Raw genomic sequence first — 18,859 nt, 5'->3', positions numbered from 1 at the left:
AATTAAAAAAAATAGGGCTCTGAAGAATTTGTTAGGGGGGAGACTGTTCATGTGATTATAAGCTAAAAATGAGTTATGAGAGAAGGAATCTAAGGACAGGGCAAATGTGACTTAGAATGTAAGCGTGTTAAGTGTAACTACTCCTGTGAAAACAAACAATATGCTTTGGTTTCTCTGAAGAAAGAAAAGCACATTAACATTCCGGCAACATGCATCTCTTTAAAATGAGGTTCAGAAATTGTTGAGGAAATGGAGAGTAGACAAATATTTTCTTTGTTACTACCTACTTGGAAGTCTATAAAATAATGTTATTATATGGCCTGGAAATACACTGAAAATAAGCTGGTGTGAAAACAAGATAAACTCACGCATGAAGTTCTTTTTCAGAGGGTCGATATCCAATGTTCGGTCCGGGAGAAAGAATCCAGGGGAGGTGGTGGGGACTGCCCCAGGCTGTGTAAAGGGAAGGGGTCCTTGGCTAGTAAGAGAGGTTTGCACCAAAATGAATGCATTTATTTTCACACTTAAGAGAAAAACAACAACAGCAACAACCACAAAACAAAACATTAGTGTACTGGTCCCATGAAAAACTTGGATGCCTCAAAATAACAGGAACAAAGAGTTAAGGACTCTGCCCCACCAAAAACAACACAGAGGGGTTTTCAAGCATGTTTTTTCACTCAGTTTATGTTAGAGGATGTCCTGTCTTCCCCAGAAACCCTGTGCTGTGCCTTCTCAGCTGGGGAGTCTGGGTCAAACTGAACCACTCGGTAGGGGTCCTCATACTCTGCATTTTAAATCCATTCCCCAAAGGTCCTCCCAAAGGTAAAACTAGTGTGTGTGTGTGTGTGTGTGTGTGTGTGTTTTTCCCCTCCCCCTACTCCTACCTACTCCATACTGTTTCTGTCTTTTTTTTAGTGATGACTTCCTGTCAGGTTTTCTAGTGCATAAAACATCTGTGATTTGTTGCAGGCGTTCAGTATTTATGCAGAGAGCCTCACAGCAGGTGCCACTTACCAAAAAAAAAAAAAAAAAAAAAAAAGGCCCCTTGGAGCCTGAGCACGCTAGTGTTATCCCATGACCCGAGGGTCACGCTGCCGGTGCTGCACAATGTTTAGGAAGGGAAGGCTCCTTCCGTCAACAACTGATAAAACAGTGGTTTGTCTGGGAGATGAAACTTTTCATGAAATGATAAGCTAGTATCGATGTATCTTTTAAAAGGACTATATGGGCTTTCAAAATTATCTGTAGATACCGAATTCTGATCTGCATCCTATAGTAAACATACGACCGAAAAAAAAAAAAAAAAAACCCCAAGAAACAAAAAAACCAAACCACAAAAAATTACCAACAACACCCCCCCCCCCGGAGCAATTTTCTAATACTGATGGATAGTTTCCCTCCAGTGCCCCAAGACTCCCATGCCCCAAATCCACTTCCTTGACTTTGAAGTCTGGGTCCTCTAAAGCTGTGAAATTTCCTGGTTAACAAACAACGCTGGGGAAACTCTGCAGTGAGAAAACACATTTGATAGCCTTGGGACCCCTAAATGTGGTTTGCTTTTCCCACCCAATAACAGTGACCAGAAAGAGGTGTGCTCCCTTTCCCCATAAAAATCCCCATTCTTTAAACAGCATGTTAGGAATTCAGTTAAAGGGATCTCACGGAGCTAACAATTATGGTTTGTGGATCTCTCCTGTTTTCTCCTTGTTGTTGTTCTCCTCACACTCATTTTGCATCACCACCTGCAGGACTAGCCCACGTAGCTCTTTTAGCCTGGCTCTCTACAGCAATATTCCACATTCGACACGTCCTCCTTCCGCAAATCTATTGAAATTTATTGTGCACAAGATGCAGGAAATCCAAAGGAAGCCAGGGCTGTAACCAGGAGTTTAAAAACTGCTTTCTCAAGTAAAGTCAACAAATCATGTTGGCACCTTAAAGGTGGTCATTTTGGGCGACCTGATTAAATTGGTAGAACAATTATGTAATATATAAGATATAATATATGTTATGCATAAAACAGTACAAAATTGGAAGATGAATTTCCTCTTCATAGAAGATGAAAGAATAAACCGTTAATTGTCTAGCATGCTAGACATTTACTTTCTGCATGGGGAGAGGTAATGCTGTCAGTTTATGCCCATTCAAATTCTTGAAGAAAATTTGATTTTCACAAATAATAGGGTCTTATTCCACAGTCCCACTCTGACCTACCTTCCACCCCTGCCTCCCCTCCACACACATCTGGCTCCTAACGAAGGACCATATTTAGTCTTCAAAATAAGAGAATATAAAATACTCTTGATGTGTCACTTGGCCAGGTGGATTTAATGATAAGTCAAAAATTAATATGCTAGATACCATTTAACTCCCTTCAATTTTTAGGAATCTTGTTCACAAAAGGCAGAAGAGGACCTGAGACAGAGCTTGGGGCTTGGTGGGTCGTGCACACCCTTTTCACACCCAGTGCCCTTGGTTGTGGATACTGATGTGGGAAACAAAGGCAGAAGAAAAATTATTAAATTTTCTTTCTACCGACAGCCCATTGACAAGTTCTTGAAATAGGCAGAGTGACATTCCTCTAGGGACTCAACTGCCTCGATGTGGATACTTTGCTAAGGGCAAAAGGCAATCTTAGCCCAACCCCCATGATCCTGCGAGTCTACTTTAACGTATAAAAATTCCTTTGGAAACTTCCTTTATCTCTACCCCCCAAGATACATGTTGGCAATCATCCTCCAAGCATATGACCGACCGATGCACATCTGAAGGGTCTCATGACTAAGGTTTGACTAGACAGTAATAAATGACCTTTTCCCAACAATAGGTAGCCTCCTCAAGGTCCTGGAAACATTGCTTGCAAAATTTCTTAGAGACTTACACTATCCCTAACCCACTCCCAACTTGAAAGTATATAATCGGCCACTCCTCATGAAACCAGTGCAGGTCTTTCTGTCCGTAGGTCCTGTCCCCATGCTTTAATAAAACCACCTTTTTGCACCAAAGACATCTCAAGAATTCTTTCTTGGCTGTTGGCTTCAAACCCTAACATCTTTCCTATATCAGATACATTCTCTACATACGCTTCATATAACTTACAGCTGGGTTTTGACAGGTACAAGATGCATCCCACCTAGCGCATTTTCCTGGATCCAGAAGAAAATATTTCTTCTGACAAATTAAAAAAAAAAATTAATTGTGGCAAAACCCCCATAGCAGGGGTGTTTGTGTGGCTCAGTCGGTTGGGCATTCAACTCTAGATCTCTGCTCAGGTTTCGATCTCAGGGTCGTGAATTAAGGTCCCACACTGGGCTCCACTTAAAAAAAAGAACCATATAACACAAAATTTGCCATCTGAACCATTTTAAGTGCGTAGTCCGATGGTAAGTATATTCACATTATTGTGTAATGGATCCTCAGAACTTTTTCTCCTTGCAAAACTTAAACTCTATGCCCATTAAATAGCAACTCTCCATTTCCCCTCTCCTGATACCTCTGATTACGTTACTAATTGTTGATTTTGGTCTAGTTTCACATGCAGTGATATAGAAACATGTATCTGGTAATTATTACAGTCTCATTGCAAAAGAGTTTTTCATTGAAAGAACACCTATGTTCACAAATATGGTATCGAAAATGCTCATTTTCTGCTACACAGAACTTTAATAATAATTACACCAGTAAGTATGGATGTTGAAAACTCATCCTCACCAGTAAGACACTAGGTGAGTATGTTTGTGACCCTGGGCTCTGATCTGGCTGAAAATGGATGACGGTATCATGTGTAAGGATGGTTTTCCGGGAAGATGATGACTCTGCGGGAGACAATTGGATGGCACGTTCTTCAGCCAAGCAAAGGGATTCTTGAAGTACTATATGGATAACTGAGGTCAAAGCAATTTTTGGGCATCTAATCTACCACTTCTCTGCCTAATTTGGCATATTCAGATTGAGCTTCTGTTAGTATCTGAAAGAAGCTTTTTCTTTGAATAAGTTACAACTCGGAACACTAACGATTACACAAGTACCACAGTGAAAGCACACAATTTGAAAAAAGAAGTTAACAACGAGGCAGGAGAATTTTACTTCGAGTCCTTGGTTCTTATTATGTATGACCATATTCCAATTCCATTTTCAGACTGATCTGCTAACTGGCCATGTTGATTTCAGCCGGAAATGTAAATCCTAATATCACATCTGCCTCGCATTGCCAATTCTCTGTTTCCTAAATGGTCGCTACATGTTTTCTTTCGTCTTCATTTCCTATGTAAGTAGAACACTTCTTAACCATTAAAAATATTATCATAAAGAGGTTCCATTATGATCTACCCCCGAAAATGATAAAAAAAAAACCAAAAAACATACCGTATCCTGGGAAAGACTATCAATTCTATTATATGAGCATATTTCTTTAAAAAATATCCAACTTATATATTCGTACTGACACATTTTGCCACAATAGGCATAATTAAGATGTCCTGAAGTTTAATACTATCCCAGATTTTAAAGCCGCAATAGAAAACAGGATTCACTGTTGCGTTTCTTCAAGTCAAATCATTCTGACAAGCTGAGGTCACTGGTGTTCAAACCCCAAAATGTCCCCATCCCTTAGGAGGCTGGGACCCTATTAATATTTTCGTCAAGAAGGGCTTGTGAATGACGCAGCCTTCCTCCGCGGTGAAATGAAAGGTGGATTCCACTGCGCTCTGTGAAAGGGATGGCATCTCTTCCGCAGAGTCGGTTGGGGGATCCACTGCCAGCTCCTTCGTGGTGTGAACTCCTGATTGAAGCGCCAGCTGTGATGCCGGCTTTCAAAGAGACCTTGGAAATGGCAAAGCCAGACCCCGCGCTCAGAACTGACAAAACCAAGCGGAGGAGAGAAGCAACAGCCATTCTTTGGGAAGGCTCATCACAGCGAACATCATTGACAAAAAGAAAAGAGTGGGCAGGGAGGGGGGAGAGCAGGCTTTTGTGTGCTCTGACCCACAGACCTGAAATCGAATTTTCATGCCACAGAAAGAGGGGTTTGCTTGACCCACCGCACGGAAGACAAGGAACTGGTCATTAGAGACAAAATAAATCATTGGAAAAATTATTTCTTTCTTAAGTTAGCCTCGTCAATATAACTGGATTTTATTTGGCTCGTACTATTCATTAGAAGATCCGTGCAGCGTTCCTCGGCCTGATAGGCGTAAGGAGACGGCAGAGAGCCCTAAAACACCCGCCAGCCGCTACCCCGCAGCCCCGAGGTAGAGTTAAAGGCCTTTGTTAACCAACCAGGAATGAGAGGCAGTCACTTCTCCCCTGGGAGGACTGCTTGTTTCTTTATTTTTCTTAGCTTCTAAAGCCTCTTAAACATATTTTCCTCTCTTCTGCTAAGCCCAGGCATGAAGGAAAATGTGTCGCAGGCAGCTTTTTGGTTTTGTTTTGCAGCAAAACTGTTGATATGTGCCCTGGCGTCCCTTCGAGACTCGCTCTGAGGGGGAGCCCAGCATCCCGACGGCGCGGTCCCGGGCTGACCTACCGGCTGGGCCTGAGTTGGAGCCCGGAGCTCACACACGCCGTCACCGTGGAGCCTGGGCGCGGGGTCCGCCCCTGCACAGGCTGCCGCGCCCGAGGCACTGGCTCGGCCTGAGGAAGAGCGTGTCCGGCAGTGCCACGCCATCCACGGAACAGCGTGGTCCGTCCCTGCCGGGGGGCCGTGCGCGGGGCCGCACAGCCAGGAAGGGATGGCCTCCGGTGGCCTCCACGACAGGGTGGGGAAGACTTCGCCGAACTGCACACCCGGCTGCTTTTGAAAATCTGTTCTGTTGCATTGAGTGCGCTCTGGACATTCCTCTTAACCTTCAAATCACCTGCCTAGATGCTGGCCGGTCAGTCAGACAGTATTTACTTAGTCGCAGAGGCTCAGGAGATAAATTTCCAAACACTCGGTTTGTTGTTTAAATAAAGACAAATAGCAAAGCTGTTATAATCGGGGACCCGTCTACGGGGCAATTTCAAATGAGGCAGCATATTATAAACAGTTTGTTGACGCTGGTTGATACTGTGTTTCAACACAGGTTAGTTTCTGCGGTGAATAGCTTAATGCATATTTTTGCAGACCCACATAGTAGTTCTTTTATTTTTTATTTATTTATTTTCTGCCATAAACCTTACAGAAAGCTGGGATGTCATCACGTGCATCCCTGCCTCTGAGCCCCTGATGATTCTAGTCATCTTGGAAAGATAGGGCTCTGCCCTCTTGCTTCTGATTTGCTGGCAATAGACCTTCAGCTAACAGTATATCTGCTCAGCCGAAGATGGAGTGCTAATCTAGAGGGACTCGAAATGGCTCTGTCATTTTCTAGATGACAGCTCCTATTTTCCACTGGCTTCTGGCACATGTGCTATCATCCATCTATGTCAAGAAGACACTTGCTTATCTGGTTGCTGGAAATGCTTTTGTTAAAAACACGTGACTGCAGTTCATCAGTCTTGTGAGCAAGTTGTTGATTTTGCTAAACTAAGTTTAAACTCTGCTGTGGTTTTGCGAGATGACATCTATTTTTATTAGATATTGTCATGATTATTTATAGTCCTTAGAAGCATAGGAGGGTTTACAAAGAGGCGAGTTAATCAGCCAGTTGAGTGGTGTAACACAAAACTTTCAGGACGATGGTTATACATATTAATGTCATTCTTCATTTTTTGGCAATTCTAAATTAAGAAATTACTCACTAAGAGAAGAGAGAAGTTAAGTTGGGAGTATAAATAAAAACAAAATTTAACGTAAATAATGTATGTTTCAAAACAAATGCTGATAAGCATTTAAAAATTTTTATTATATAAAACCAGTCAAGTAATTCTAAGTCATGAAATACTACCGAACACCAAAGAATAGTATCAGAAAATGTCCTTAATTAACTTGTAGCAATAACAGTTTTATTCAAACTGGAAAATAATTCTTTTGCTGATACGCTTTTCATTTTGACCAGTCTGCTCATGTCCTTCTGGTTCAATCCTGACTTGACCAGTCAGACCTTGTGTAAACTGTGTCTAACAGATCCAAACTAGCCCTAACCTTCCAGGAAGCTTCTGACAAGTTCACATCCAGTACAACCAGGAGAAACGGGTTCACGCCCTTCCATCAGACATTAACTCACAGCCAGTAAGGTTGTGAGCAGTGTCGAGGCAGGGACACGCCACATTGTCTTTACAGGGTGGCACCTGGATGGTAGGTCAAGTGCTGTCTCCGCTGGGCCTTTCTCATACCTGCCAGTCTGAACGACATCCTCTTTCTCTTCCCTCCCCTCCTTTCGTGCAAACACAGATCCATGGCCCTTCCCACCAGGCTGCGATGTGGCCTTATTAATGGGCATGGATGGAGGAGCCAGGAAGAGTCAAGGGATGTCCCCAAGACAACTGCCTACTTTCTCTCAGCCTTCTAAAACTGAGTGGCTCTGACCATCACCAGAGAAAGGGTTGCTAAGAGCTGTTGGCTGCTGCGCTGCCCCTCAGAAGTTTCTGCCTCACATGGGAGAGCTGAGGCCAAGGGCTGAAGCCAGTACCACAGAGCTTTCCACAAATGTTCTCACTGGGGATGGGAAGTCATGGAGTGGCTCCTGGGTGTGGAGGCAGCCCCAGAGTGCTGTCCTGGCATCCATTTCCTTCAGCTATCCCTCAGTCAGACTGAAGAAATGGACTCTCAAGAGAAGTTGGAAGCCTGACCATTATTACTATCGGGGAGACAGCTGAGTAACATTAGCCATGTGAATAAAATCAGACAAGTGATCACAGTGTCTAAACAGACAGAGTGAGTAGTAACCACTCATAAACAGAAGTGCTGCATTTCCTGAAAGGAAAAAGAATGCCAAAAAATGAAAAGAGAGAATATGGAGAAATCTTGGGTTTATTTTCTTTTTGGGCAAAATAGAAGCCTGTTGGAAACAGATTTGTCTGTCCAAAAGGCAATGGTATAAATTTTAAGACAAGGAATTATATTTCTAAAAAGAAAAAGAAACAGAATTTGATAAAGAGCTTCCAATTAATTATATTGACATCTGCATAGTGGTAAATTAAGGGGGAAAGAAAGGTTTGATACTAAGTTATTTATTCTTTGAAAAAAGTCATTTCATTTTTTTGAAAACCGAATTTTATGTTGATATTTTGCAATTTATGAGCAGATATACATATAAATATTTTTAAAAAATATCAAGTGCCTCTTTTTCTCCCTGAATCTCTAATTCCTTTAAAAATGGATGAAGTAGGGGCGCCTGGCTGGCTCAGCTGGTGAACATGTGACTCTGGATCTCGGGGTTGTGAGTTCAAGCCCCACATTGGGTATGGAGCCTGCTTAGAAAAAAATGGATGAGGGGCACCTGGGTGGCTAAGTTGGTCAAGTGTATGACTTGTGATTTCTGCTCAGGTCATGATCTCATGGGTCTTGGGATGGAGCCCGACACTTCTGCACTCAGCAGGGAGTCTGCTTGAGATTCTCTCTCTTCCTCTCCCTCTGCCCCTCCTGGCAAATGCGAGTGTGCGTATGCATGCGTGTGTGCCCTTTCCGCTCTAAAATAAATAAATAAATCTTTAAAAAATGGATGAAATTATTCATATAAAGGGGAACAAAAACCAAATAAATATATATGAACTTTAGCCTCACTATTTGAATAATACCTTTAAACAATGAGTGCTTTGTAGATTCAAATCCTATTTGCCTATTTTTTTTTTTTCCATGTCATTTCTTTAGCTCCCTTTACCTATTGCTAAAACACTGAATGCCTGTGAAATTTTGACAGGTATGCCTTAAATTTTCAGAGTGGCAGCGGCCAATACTTTCAATTAAAAAAACACCTTGCAATATATGTCTTTACAAGGGAACAACAACGTCTAAATTACACAACGGTAACATCTCAGGTGAAGAAAGAATTTACTATCTTCAGGTGAGGACGAATACCTAGAATATGTCAAAAGTGTTAGCAGTAGTATCACGACTGTATTCTGAGAGAACAGAATCGGAAGAAATGCTATTAATCTGAGGGGAGAAAAGATTTGGGGAAATGATTTCCCAACAGTGAGTTCAGAAACACTACTTGCTAACGCATCTTTGTTTGTTTTAAGCATCCACATGAGATCATCTCCAGAGACCAGCTTTTGCAGGGGGCTTGATACACATCTGCACTCTCCCCTGTAAGTACAGAAGTGAATTAATCTACATGCATAGGGCGTACAGAGAACAAGACTCAGAGTTGGAAGGGAGGTTCTGGAGTTTATGGTTCAATCTACAGGAAAACAAAACGAAACGAAACGAAACAAAACAAAACACAATGCCGCTCTAGCACAAGCAAGCTGATGAGTTCAAAGCCCCACCTACACTGGATTTTCTTCCTCTGAGCCATGTGTGTATCACCGGGACTGGTAATTATTTAGAATAACCTTCTTTCCTTGTTCAAATTAAAAAAGATCTTATCAAGCAAAATAGTATTCCTTACAAAGTCTTTTAGTTCATACTTAGAATGTGCAGTCTCATTAAAAAAATAGAAATATCAAATAATGAAAAAGAAGTACGAAAACATTTTGACTATGATGTTTATACAAAGTACACATTGAAGTCATGCTACGTAGAAATGTGAAGGACTAGGGGAAATGAATGAAGGAGACCCAGATAAAAATGAGATGGGGGGAGGGATAAATACCATTTGTTTTCATTATTTTGGGTTCTATTGTCAAGTAAGATCAAGTAGACAGCGCAAACTCACAAAGCATCATCGAACATCAATGTCGTTTGGAGCCACGTGTCTAACAAGTGCTTTGAAGTCTAATTTTGCTCTCTGCAACCTGGAGCCATACTTACCTGCCAGAGCTGTGGTAGGGATCCCACACCAGGTGACCTGGCCCAGCCTGGGCCTTGCAGCCAGCACGTCCCAGCCTCAGTGGCTCTGTGGTTTTGCTCCGTTTTATCCCAGAGGAAGCGCGCGGCCACTGATGTCCAGGAAATTAATCACCGAACACTGCTTACTTTAGGAAAACCCCGTGTTCGTCTTGTTATATCATCACAGAAGTCAGCAGGCCTGGGGCTCACCTCAACACTAAAGAGCTGCATCAGATAAACTCCTAGAGCTCAACTGCCCTGCGATTTTATTTAATTGAGTTCCTTTCTCTTCAGATAGGAGGTGTCCTAATTGGGATGTGTTCTCATCCGTTTCATTTTGTATTGTGTCTTCTTTCCATATCCGGGAGGCACCAAATGCCCATTATGCAGTTGGGAATTTACAGCCCCTCTTCCTATATGATCTAAATCAGGACTGTAGGGGCGCCTGGGTGGCACAGCGGTTAAGCGTCTGCCTTCGGCTCAGGGCGTGATCCCGGCGTTATCGGATCGAGCCCCACATTAGGCTCCTCCGCCATGAGCCTGTTTCTTCCTCTCCTGCTCCCCCTGCTTGTGTTCCCTCTCTCGCTGGCTGTCTCTATCTCTGTTGAATAAATAAATAAAATCTTAAAAAAAAATAAAATAAAATAAATCAGGACTGTAGCAAGTCACCGAGAGGGACGTGAAGTCAGCTGGGATTGTTTCGTGAGCGTGAGCGCTTCAGATTTTAAAGGTTCAGGGTTTTGAGAATATAATGTTTCGTGTAAGTTTCACCCCTAGCTGATTTTGTTTCTGGCCAAGACCAGGAATTTAGTTGCCTTTCGGTACACAGCAGCTACTATTTTAATTATTATTACTTTAACCAGCAATGCTTTTATTTCCATTTCATTTAAGCCTGTCTGGGGCCGCTGGCCCCCCAGATCTTCCAAGGAAAATTCTGATCCCATTACCTCTGCTGCTGCTGCTGCATACTGCGAGTCCTCTGTTCTCTTCACACAAAGGTTCTGCCCCCAATGGGCCTCTTTCTGCCACAGTGGCTACCCATTCCTCTCTGTGCTATTCTTTGCACATTATTTACTTTGTATAATTTTTCCCCTTGTTTGTATATGCCTAAGATGTATGTGTCTGGGCATGGAAAACTTTCTCAAGGCACGTACCCAGCCCGGTTCTCACACCGGCTGAAGACGAAGCATCCTTCTCCAAGCAGCGTGGTTATAATCCAGTGCTCCAAATTGACATCAGGCCTGGTGTGAGTTGCACACTTCATTGTTATCCCCAATTTACTGTCATCAAATGCCCAACTGACCAAACTCACTTCTTCACAAAAAGTTACTTCTTGTAGCTACTTATTAAATTGTAGACAATCCCCATGGAAAATAATAATTTTAACAGTTTTTGACGATTTCCGTGAAATTACATTTGACTGCTGAAAAGTTCTAGTGCTGTCTAGTTTGATTTTGGCGGTGAACATTCTACTGTGGTCAGGAAAAGCTTATTAATGTCTGGATTTTTCTGTGATTTTGCTCTATGGTTTTTGGAAATGCACATTTTTAGTGCGTTTTGAATTACAAGTACTGTGCATATCTTGATGTCAAGGATTTTATAAACAATCAAGTAGATTTCATTAAAACATACACAATAGAGTCCACTGCCTTTTGTCCCTCTCAGAGTTCACAGTTCTTTTATCTACTCAAATACACTTTGGGTATGCTTCAAAAATATGAGAAATCTCAACATCGGATATGGGAACCAGACAGAGAACTGACACTGAACTTTGAAGGACTAACAAATTCATTGCATAATCAGCTGGGTGAAATGAATACAGTGAAATAGAGGCTTAAACTCTTCTAAAACTGAGTAGAAACCCAAACTTCAAAACAGAGACTTAGGGGCGCCTGGGTGGCTCAGTCGGTGAAGCGTCTGCCTTCAGCTCAGGTCATGATCCCAGTGGGATCGAGTCCCGCATCAGGCTCCCTGCTCACTGGAGAGCCTGCTTCTCCCTCTCCCTCTGCCTGCCGCTCCCCCTGCTTGTGCTCTCTCTCTCTCTGCCAAATGAATGAATAAAATCTTTAAAAACAAAAACAAAACAGAGACTTAAAGACTGTTGAAATTTCCCAAGTAACTTTGCTATGTACTGTAAGTACAGAAAACAAGTATTTAGGGAATCTGTAATTTGGCTAATTTTTCTTTTGCCTAATAGGCTTTCAACAAACTGGCCTTGAGTAAATTGATTTTTGGTAAACTGGTTTCTGAAAAATAAGCTTTTGGTAAATGAGGGAACTTGAAAAATTTGACAAATTGGTCATGTGGTCAACTGGCTTTCAGAAATTGATTTGCAGGGAATTAGGTTCTCCCACAATTCCCCAGAAATTAATAACAAATGACATAAGAACAAGATGGCACACGGTAATACCGATTAGGTGTTCACTACAGCATGAGTGTATTTTTTTTTTTTCTCAGCTCGAGGAGTTGTGACTACAGAGTGAATCTGAGGAGAAAGCATTAAGTACCCCATCTTCTGAGTTTAAAGATCTACCAGCAATTGTGCCCATTAGAAGGCGTAACAAAATCAGAACAGGTCCGACCATGTTTCGCCAACATCCCCTCTTAACCTCCCACATGCCCAGGCTGAGATGCATGTCAGTCATGACGCCTTTTGGAGAAGTTTAGTAATGTCGGCGAAAGGTCGTTCCCTCTTCAAAGCCAATGGACAGGGAGCAGACCTCAAGAGAGTCACTCTTAAAGATCGGTGCTGTACACAAGAAAGGAAGACTGGTATTTATGCCCCCTTTGGGTGTATTCTTGGCTATTGAACTTGCTGACCCAATCCTGCGCTACTTGATCTAAAGAAGAGAGAATTAGGGGTGCCTGGGTGCTCAGTCGGTTGAATGTCTGCCTTCGGCTCAGGTCATCATCTCACGGTCTTGAGATGGGACCTCCTGTCAGGCCTAGCAGGGAGACTGCTTCTCCCTCTCCCTCTCCCTCTGCCCCTCCCCATCATTAGTGTTCTCTCGCTCTCTCTCAAATAAATAAATAAAATCTTAGAAAAAAGCAAAGGAGAGAGAACTGAAGACAGTGTGGTGGGGAATTGCAGGGAGGACAGAGGCTAAGATGAGCGTGCAGGCTCCCCATTCCTAAGGTAAGACAGATGGGTCCTGAGCACGCCAGCAGGTCCCGGAGTCGGCTGTGTGATGAAGATGAGACTGGAGATGCCATCCTGCTGGGGTTACTGCCACACAGGAGCAAAGACGTAGACACAGCGGAGAGATGGAGAACGCAGAGCACTCCCTGGGGCCCAGCAGGCAGAAAGGCTGAATGTCACAGAGGCCCGCTAGGGCCTAGGGTTGGGCCCGCAGTCCACTCTCCCTGAGTCCACAGAGAGGAGCAGCTGCAGCGGGTGAAGGAGAGGACTGCCCTCCTGGCCAGCTTAGCAAGGAGACGCTTGCACCTGTCCCCCTCCTCCTTCCTGCCTCAGCGCTCTGGAGGAACTTGTGAACAAAAGAAGACCTGGATGCCTCCACACCCGCCAGCCTGTCTTCAAACTGCTGGAACCACAGGTTCCAGGTAACAGTGAAGATAGTGAGGCGACCATTTCCGCATGGAGTCTGAGACTGGGACTGCTGTTCTTTTGTTCAAGATTTTATTCATTTTAGAGAGAGAGAGAGAGAGAGCGCACGCGCATGTGTACAAACGAGTCTGGGGACTGGCAGAGGGGGAGGGAGAGGGACAAGGGGACTCTGCTGAGCTCGGAGCCCCACACAGGGCTCAATTTCAGGACCCTCAGACCATGACCTGAGCCAAAAATCAAAAGTCAGGCACTTAACTGACTGAGTCACCCAGGCGCCCCTGAGATTGGAGTTTTAAGAATAAACAGATCTGAACCTTACGTAGAAAACGACACTACTTTTAAAAAAGATTTCTTTATTTATTTTACTGAGAGACAGAGAGAGAGAGAGAGAAAGAGAGAAAGAGAGAGAGCACTCATGAGCCGGGGGGCGGGGGCAGAGGGAGAGCTAGAGAGATAATCTCAAGCAAACTCCCCATTGAGTGTGGAGCCTGATGTGGGGTTCAATCCCACGACCCTGAGATCATGACCTGAGCCAAAACCAAGAGTTGGGCTTTCAATGGACTGAGCCACCCAGGTTCCCCAAAATGACACTATGTTTTGTAACTAAAATTCAAGAAAGTTACAGGAACCTGGTCTAGAAAGGATATTTTCAATATAGCTCAGCTGGGGGAAATTACCAGAAAATAAACAATTTCAGGTTTAAAATTTCATGAATTGGACTCCTCAAAAGTTAGATAACAAAAATCTACAGAACGAATCAGCCAAAACCGGGCAGAGCTAGAATTAAAGTGTTTTCAAGGGGATGGAGAAGAGGGACGGGGTTCAAGAGAAATTTAGGGGAAAGGGTTTGCAAGATTTGGGAACAGAGTGGATAGGGAGAGCGAGAGCAGAGAATGACAGTTGGTTTATGGTTTGACTGTCTTGCATTGAAGTGAATGGAGAGACTGGAAACACAGGTCGAACGGAGGAAAAACTTAGGACTGGAGTTTGCAGTGCCTACAGAGAGTCCTGAAGGAGACAACAAAGAAGTGAGAGTGAATGAGTAATTCTTCTCCCTTTTTACACTTGAGAAATGTGTGTGTGTGTGTGTGTGTGTGTGTGTGTGTTATATAAAACGTGATTATTGAAAAATCATAAAATACAAAGTGGGTATGTAGGTGTTGAAAGAAGTAGTAGGAAGCACTATTCAGAATGGAATATACCAGATCAGGAGAGATCCTGCAAAAGATGTTTCAGTTGTAAACATATTTTACTACTTTTTTGAAAGTCTGTCTTTCACAATCACTTTCCCCCTCCATTTAAAGATAAGAAATTTAGATTGTTTCATATTTTAAAAATGGTCACATTTTTTCTATTTGGAAGAATAATACCTATTCGTAGTAGAAAAGGTGGAAAATAAAGAAGAGAATAAAGATGTTGTTTTCTGTTATATAGATGTTTTATTGTGTGTGTTTGAGTAAAACATAACTTTGTATCCAGAATAGAAGATTGAAAGCAAGTTCAAGAGAGCTAGGGAAATTGCTGATTTTTGCAGAACATTCCAAGGAGAGAATAATATGAATTTGTGAGCATGCAGTATGCATGTCCGTGTGTTGGTGGCAGTTATATTAAGTTAACAATGACAGTTTTTGTGCTGTTAATATGAAAATAGAAAGTGTGAGTATGTCCTAGATACATGACAGCATATTATTTTTGTTCAATGGAAACAGATGTTATAACGAAATTGAATCAGAAGTAATCTTGATGGAAATATTTGCACGATGTCATACACTGTGTAAAGATGCAAATTCCCTTTCTCTTTTTAGCTGTAACTTCAACTCTTCTGGGGAAATAGGGATGTCACATATATTCATATAAATGTGTGTGTGTGTGTGTGTGCGTGTGTGTGTGTGTGTGTGCTTGCATATATATACACACAAACTTCTAAAGCAATAAATAACTTAAAGAAAGAAAGTAAACTTTAAAGATAAAAATCTGGTGTCCCAGATGCTTCCAGTATAAGCTATTTATTTATTCCCTATTCATCCAACGTCTGGAACATAAAAATAAAGGTAGAAATGGAAGTCAAGAGCCAACTAAAGAGAAGGTAGCATCGTATTAAGTCACGAAACTGTGTCTTTTCCTTCTTTCTGATTTGTAAAATTTCCAGGGGAGTTACTGTTCTCATCTTGCTCATTTAGGGCTATTTAGACAAATGTGATATTTTGTAATGTTTTTCTCACTCATCATTAAATCATTAATTTTTTCAAAGTTTTCAAGTCCTAAGCCCTTATACTTCGGATTTGGATGTAGTTCAAATCAATTTAACAATGTATCAGTCATGGTTCAGCCAGAGCAGCAGAGGGGCTATGATGAATCAATCTATATATGGATTTCTTTTCCTTCCTTCCTTCCTTCCTTCCTTCCTTCCTTCCTTCCTTCCTCCCCCTCCCTCCCTTCCTTTTGTTCTTTTCTTTTCCTTTTCTTCTTTTCCTTTTCTTTTTTTCTTTTTTTCTTTTTTTCTTTCTTTCTTTCTTTCTTTCTTTCTTTCTTTCTTTCTTTCTTTTTCTTTCTTTCTTTCTTTCTTCTTTCTTTTTCTCTTTCTTTCTTTCTCTCTCTCTCTCTCTCTCTCTCTCTCTCTCTCTCTCCCTCCCTCCCTCCCTCCCTTCCTTCCTTCCTTCTCTTTCTTTTTTCTTATCACTAATTTAATGTGCTTGGTTTTACTGTTGCTATTTAAATATTTAATGCACTTGCAGTGCATTTTGGTGTTAGGAGAGATGAAGGCAGTGATCCAGACTTAAAATACTAAGTTTTGGGGGCTCCTGGGTGGCTCAGTCAGTTCAGTGTCTGCCTTCGGCTCAGGTCATGATCTCTTGGTCCTGGGATCAAGTCCTGCATCAGGCTCCCTGCTCAGCGGGGAACCTGCTTCTCCCTCTCCCTCTGCCCCTTCCCCTGCTTGTGCTCTCTCTCTCTCAAATAAATAAAATCTTTTAAAAATATACTAAATTATTAAATATTCAGATTTCTATTCCCTCTTCCCCCTAATTTAAGAGTCAGTAGTTTTTATTTTTTAAAAAATTTATGTATTTTAGAGAGAGAGAGGGAGGGAGGGAGGAAGTGCACGTGAGTGGAGGGAGGGGCAGAGGCAGAGGAGAGAGAGGCTCTTAAGCATGCTCCACTCCAGTGTGGAGCCCAACGGGGGGCTTGGTTTCACGGCCCTGAGATTGTGACCTGAGCTGAAACCAAGAGTCCGACACTTAAGCGACCGTGCCACCCAGGAGGCAGTAGTCTGGAGGGTATCCTGCCCACTGCATTCTGCACCTGTGGCTCTATCATCATCTTCAACAATCTCTTTCAAGCGCAGCACCATCCTCCATTTTGTTTTTTTATATGAAAACCCTCATGTTATTTATCTTTTCTCCGTTTCTTCTCCCTTTTTCCCTTTCTTCCATCAGGTTGGTGGAAACAGAGCGTGGGGTGGAGAACTGGCTGCAGAAGGCTTACGGGGAGTGTCTTTATGAGATACACCCACAGGGAAGTGTGTAGGGGAAGCAGTGGGCCTTGAGAACATGGCTGCCGCTGACGTCTGAGGCATTCCTGCACGGAGCGCTGGAACTGGGACCACCCTCTAGAATGATCCCAAATCACAGCAAGGGGACTGGGCCTTTGTAGCCTCACATCTGCCCATCATTGTTCCCTGAGAAGAGAAGCTCATGTGAAGGAGGTCACTGAGGCCAGAAAGTGTCCGGAAAGTCTCTTGGCTGTGGCCCATCAGCAGATGATATTCTCAGCAATGGCGGATTCATGGTCAGGCCTATAGAGGGGCTCCAGGTGGGGGCCACCTATCTATTGCACCCCTAGTCCGAAAGCACTTGTCCCTGAATTTTATTGTCCTTCTCACCTTTTGCCCTGATGTGACCACAAAACTTGTACTCTGGTTGGATTCTAAAATTATAATAGGTATTTATGTAGCTACTTGGTTAATTTTGGCTATGTTAAGATTTTTCTGGTGGTTTTAAAGCTATTTCTTCATTTCTGTTTGTCTATGTATGAAGAAAATTTAAAGATTTGAATATTTTGTCTCCTCTGCCAATCCTATTTAAGGATGAGGATATCTCGAAGTAATTATTCTGGAATGGAGATCTGGGGCCAAAGGGAAAGTTAATTTCCAGAAATTTCACAGATTTTGGTGTAATATAATTTACAAGCACACTGAGTATCTTCCAGGGAGAGGTCAGGCGCTTCTGGAGATAGCGGAAGGTATAAGGCAAGGGCTTTCTCCCTAAAGAGTATGAAGTTTAGAAAATTAGGAAGTATAACTGAACTTGTTCAGCCACGAGTGACGGAGAAACAAACCAAATTGACTCGTACGATGGTTAAATTTTATGTGACAGGTTGACTGGGTCAGGAAAGCCCAGATTAAACGTTATTTCTGGGTGTGTCTGTGAGGGTGTTTCTGGATGAGATTAGCATTTGAATCGGTGATGCACACTGCCCTCCCGCAGGGAGATGGGGTTCATCCAATCCACCGAGGGCCTGACTGCAGCAAAAAGGCTGGGGAAGGAGGAAAGTGACCTTTTTACTTCCTGCCTGTTGAGCTAGGACGTCAGCTGTTCCCGGCCTTTGCGTGAGGATTTACCAGTAACTCCCTCCCTAGCGGGGACTCAGCCAGGGCCTCCAGCTCTGGCTTTCCCGGGTTTCCCCACTTACAAATGTCAGACTGTGGGACTTCTCAGCCTCCATAATGATGTGAGCCAGTTCCACAAAATAAATTCCTCCATATATAGTCCGTGGTTCCATTTCTCTGGAGACCCTGACTAATACATCTAGGCAAAATGGGAATCCATTGGCTAATCTGACTAAAAAGTTTGTGCCCGACTGGATCCAGGGATTCAAATGATGTCACTTGGAACTGGTATTTCTCCATTTTTCAGCTTGGCTTTTACCTAGAGATCTATCTCTAACCTCAGAGAAGCCCTCCTATAAAGACTGAGGCTTCTGCCAGCAACCCCAGACTTATTTCCTCACCATAAAAAAAACAAAAACAAAAACAAAATACAGGGCTCCTTTTCACTAGCAACTTCCCAGAAAGCATCTCGCTCTGAGTCTCATTGGCTAAAGGACAGAATATAATGATTCACTGACTTAGGACTTGTGCTCACCATTGAACTATGTGACGCACCTACATGACCTGGGAGTCAGGAAAGTGCGATTTAATTGAGGGAAAGTGGAGTATGATTGGCAAAAAAGGGGAAGGGGATTCCAGGTAACAAAAAGAACAAATGACTTCTAAAACGAGCCAAGCTATTGACTGATATTTTCATTTAATAGATATTTATTGAAAACCTACTATATCCTGGGAACTGTATTAGATGCTGGACACAGAGGAGGACAAGATAAAGTCCTTGCTCTCATAGAGCTTGGATTCTAGTGGGAAGGAAACAAAATAAACAGAGAAA

The 18,859-nt window shown here is 42.6% G+C and overlaps 1 protein-coding gene across 1 annotated transcript in view; it reads right to left on the bottom strand.

Moving 5' to 3' along the window:
* LOC123790410 (uncharacterized) overlaps positions 1 to 18,859 on the bottom strand; it is a 404,586-nt gene that overhangs the window by 157,085 nt on the left and 228,642 nt on the right. Inside the window, exon 3 of the mRNA XM_087862347.1 lies at positions 369 to 453. Coding sequence (XP_087718473.1) covers positions 369 to 453 — 85 coding nt within the window. The remainder of the gene's footprint in view (positions 1 to 368; positions 454 to 18,859) is intronic.

This window comes from Ursus americanus, chromosome 5, assembly GCF_024610735.1.
Source record: "Ursus americanus isolate L20-20 chromosome 5, mUrsAme1.1.p, whole genome shotgun sequence".
NCBI classification, from domain to species: Eukaryota; Metazoa; Chordata; class Mammalia; order Carnivora; family Ursidae; genus Ursus; species Ursus americanus.
Note: the sequence above shows the minus strand (reverse complement) of the source record. Positions and strands in the feature narration are given on the sequence as shown.